Raw genomic sequence first — 3,909 nt, 5'->3', positions numbered from 1 at the left:
TGAATTGCATTTTAGGCCTTGGAAACTTTCTCCAAATGTGATTTCATTGGCTCCTCAGGCCCACGTGGGCAGGGGGGGCTCTTGTGTCCCATTTCTACACTGAGGTTCAGCACTTTGCCTAGGAAGCGTCTGAAGCAGGATTTGAACCCGGCTCTCCTCGACTCCCGCCCCACCCTTCTTTCTGCCCATATGGGAGGGGGCAGTTTAGAGGGATAGAGGGAATTCTGGGAGCAGGTGCGATGGGTGGCTAAGCTCAGGAGACACTGAGAGACTCGAGGGCTCCCCCGGGCCGGGGGCCGAGAATCGGGGATAACCCAGAGCCCGCCTCCCCAGCAGACTTTTCTGCCCAGAGGTGGTTGGGTTCCGGCCATCGGGCGGCCCTCTGCCCTCTGCCCGAGATCAGCCTCTGGCAACGGGGGGACAAAGCTCTCACGCTCCCCCCCCTTTGTCTCTTCCTCCCTGCCTCAGTTTCCCTGGTCCTGGGACAGTAGTAATAGGAGCCGACACATCCCTATGGTCTTGAAGTTGGCAAGATACTTCTCATTTGGCCCTTTAAGATACTTTATACCCATTTTCCAGGTGCCCAGAGAGGTCCCGCAGCCAGTCAGTGTCTGAGACCATCCAGAGGTAGAGAGGGACAGAGCAGTGTGGGGCAGTACACGGGTCCCGAATTCAAATCCTCCTCCCGGCCCTGCTTACCTAGCCGACTCTGGAAAAGTCACCTAACTTCTTCTACCTCAGTTTACTCCTTTGTAAAATGAGGAAGCATAACTAGGCCTTGGCGGTCCCTTCCAGCCTATAACTTGATGGCGTCTAAGCGCCTTTGTTTTTTAACCCGGGATCCCAGGAATAGAGGAAGGAGAGGGACAGAAAGGGGAAGAGCCGGAGGGGAATGAGAATGACGGAGCGGGACAGAGACAGAGAAGCAGGAGGCGGAGAGCGTCGCCCCTGTCCTGGCTCCGGGACCCTGACGGACGGGCGCCCTCCTCGTCCGAGCCCCCGTGCTCCCCTCCGCGGATGAGGACGAGGACTCCGGTCCGGCCGCCGTCCCGGGCCTTCCGGCCTTCGCTCCCTCTAGGAGTGAGCTTGGTCATTGCCCCGTGACTGGCCGGGAGCTCCCGTCTGGCCCTCTCTTCCCCAGCCACGTGGACCTGAAGGCTAAGCTGCTCAGGTCCTTCGGAGCCCTCCCACTCATAGACCCCTCCCCACCTGTTTCCAGGAGTCATGCCTCTGCTGCTGGTTCTGCACTGGAAACATGGGGCCGGGAGCCCCCTACCCATCACCCCCGATGATCCCAAATGCGAAATGCGCCACCAGTGCCCAGGCAACCTCACGTTCCAGATCCGGAGCCAGCTGAATCAGCTCAATAGCAGCGCCCCGGAACTCTTCACCTATTATGTGAGTGACCCCGAACGTCCTCCCCACCCCCAGCCCCGAGCGGGGCTTCCTCCTCTCGGCCGGGCCAGGAAGTCGCTCCGTCTGCCGGCGAGTCCCCACCGAGGGGGGTGACCTAGATACCAGATGGGGGGGGGCTCCAGGGAAGGAAAGGCAGCCTCGGTCTGGGCCGGGCCACTTTGCGGCCCCCCTCCCCCCAAGGTTTCTCATGTACCTGCCTTAGGCCACGAGACTGGTATGTGGGGAGGAAAGGGATCAACTTGGCGGCTGGAGAGGATGTTAGAGGGACTGCCCCGAGGGGGAGGCTGGAGGACTCTGCAAGGGGAGGCCTCCCGGTGGGGGCCGAGCTCAGCAAGAAGGGACAGAGGGAAAGGGAGGAGACGGAGACGGGAACAGGCAGAAAGCCACGGACACAGAATCCTCCCTCCTTCCAGCTGGTGTCGCTTTTAGAACTTTAGATCCAGGTCATTTTACAGATGGAGAAACTGAGACCCAGACCGAAGAAGGCACTTGCCCCAAATCATATAGGAGGTAGCTCATAAAATCACAGGCTGACCGAGAGCTCATGGCTTCTAAGTCCGAGCAGTTAACCCAAAAGGACTCCTCCGGCCTCTGCTTGAAGACTTCCAATGACAGGGAGCTCACTACCTTCCCAAGCAGCCCATCCTATGTAGAGACAGCTCTCGTTGCTAGGAAGGATTCCCTGACGTGGAACTGTCCCTTCCTCCTCTTGTTCCTGCCCTATAGCAAGAACAAGTTGGCGCTCAGACGGGGTAGCGTCTCCTGGCCTGGGACTCTCCGCTGAAGGCCGGCTGCCTCCTGGAGGTCTCCCAGTAGAGGCCGGACGTCCAGTGGTCGGGGGCATTGGACTCTCGGGCCCCTGAGACCTCTTTGAGGTTCTGTGACCCTGGGTCCCTAGTAGACTTCCTGCTCTTCCAAGAGAGATAACGAGAGACCAAGGGAGATAGAGACACTGGTCTGGGCAGCTGCATGGGAGAGAGACTGGGGGAAGGAATTGTGCAAAGGGAACGTGAGTGCTTATGGGTGTGAATTTGTGTGTGTGTGTGTGTGTGTGTGCACTCGTGCCAGGTGTGAATGCTAGGCCTCCAAGAGACTCGTATGCCGTCTATATGCTTGATGGGGAAACTGAGGCTCAGAAATGAGAGGCTCTGAAATTCTGGGTTCTAAGCTCCTTCTCTGCTCCGATGTTCTCTTTTAAAGTTCCCCTCAGCTCTGACATTGTATTCTAAGCTCCTCTTGTTTGATGTTCTCTCTTCTAAAGTTCTAAGTTCATGTTCTAAGCTCCTTCCCACCTCTGACATTCTCTTCTAAAGTCTTTCCTAGCTCTGACATTCTGGGTTCTAAGCTCCTTCCCTCCTCCGATGTTCTCTCTCCTAACGTGTCTCCCTGCTCTGAGGTTCTGAGACTAGGAATAGCCGACCACAGTCCCCTGCCATCCGTTGTCCTGCCTCCCGGGTCCCTGGTCTCTGCCCTTGTTCCAGATCACTCCTTGGTTGCGGTTTCCGGGGTCGGCAAAGACCTCCTGCCCCCGCCTCCCCCCGCGCCCCTCGTTGCCCACCGTTGGTTAATCCTTGCGTTCTTCTCTGCGTTCCAGTACAAGGCTCAGGGGGATCCGTTCCAGACCAACCTCGACAAGCTGTGCAACCCCAACGTGACGGACTTCCCGCCCTTCCACGCCAACGGCACGGACAAGGAAAAGCTGGTGGAGCTATACCGGATCATAGCCTACCTCAACGCCTCACTGGGCAACATCACGCGGGACCAGAAGGCCCTCAACCCCGGCGCGCTGCCCCTCCTCAGCCGGCTGAACATGACCACGGCCATCATGAGGGGCCTGCTCAACAACCTCACCTGCCGCCTGTGCAGGAAGTACCACGTGGCTCACGTCTCGGTCTCCTACGGCCCGGACACCGCCAACAAGGACACCTTCCAGAAGAAGAAGCTGGGCTGCCATTTGTTGGGGAAATACAAGCAGGTCATTTCTCTGGTGGCCCAGGCCTTCTAGACACCCGCAGCTCAAGGTGTCGCCTCGACTGGTGGGGGAGTCTCGAGCATCTCAGCCGGACTTGGGAGCGGCCCCCAGCCCTGGCTCCGGGCCTGAGGAGGCCCAAGGGTGGCTCAGACCAGGGGAGAGCGGGACTTGAGATCGCAAGCTTGATCTGAGGCACTCGTCGGCGGGCCTCGGGGTCCCTCCGGGGGTCCGCGGGTCGGACCCCCTCGGGCCTGACTAAGCCTGGGCCGAGGGGCGGGAGTGAGACCCCAGACTCTGGGGGGGAGGTGAGATGCTGAACTCCCCATCCGTGGATCCCAAGTGGCGGCCAGGGAAGCCCATGTCAGCCGGGCTGGGGCTTTGGTTGGTGCAAGTTAAAAACGGAATCTCTGTGGGAAAGTGGGAGGCTCTGGTGCTGGGGGGGCTGACGGCACCCATGAGGACCATCGGGGGCCCTCCCGGGGCCGCGGGAGAGAGAAGAAAGGCACAGGAGGTCCTTGGAG

At 59.5% G+C, this 3,909-nt stretch overlaps 1 protein-coding gene across 2 annotated transcripts in view; it reads left to right on the top strand.

The window, feature by feature from the left end:
- LIF (LIF interleukin 6 family cytokine) overlaps positions 1-3,505 on the top strand; it is a 25,704-nt gene extending 22,199 nt beyond the window's left edge. For both annotated transcript variants that reach the window (XM_051973100.1, XM_051973099.1), the window contains 2 exons: positions 1,220-1,398; positions 3,011-3,505. In XM_051973100.1, the coding sequence (XP_051829060.1) occupies positions 1,220-1,398; positions 3,011-3,421 (590 nt within the window). In that variant the 3' untranslated portion in view covers positions 3,422-3,505. The remainder of the gene's footprint in view (positions 1-1,219; positions 1,399-3,010) is intronic.
- The last annotated feature ends 404 nt before the right edge of the window (positions 3,506-3,909 follow it).

Source organism: Antechinus flavipes, chromosome 1 (assembly GCF_016432865.1).
Source record: "Antechinus flavipes isolate AdamAnt ecotype Samford, QLD, Australia chromosome 1, AdamAnt_v2, whole genome shotgun sequence".
Classification (NCBI taxonomy): domain Eukaryota; kingdom Metazoa; phylum Chordata; class Mammalia; order Dasyuromorphia; family Dasyuridae; genus Antechinus; species Antechinus flavipes.
The sequence above is the reverse complement of the archived record's forward strand: the minus strand, read 5'-3'. Positions and strand labels throughout refer to the sequence as shown.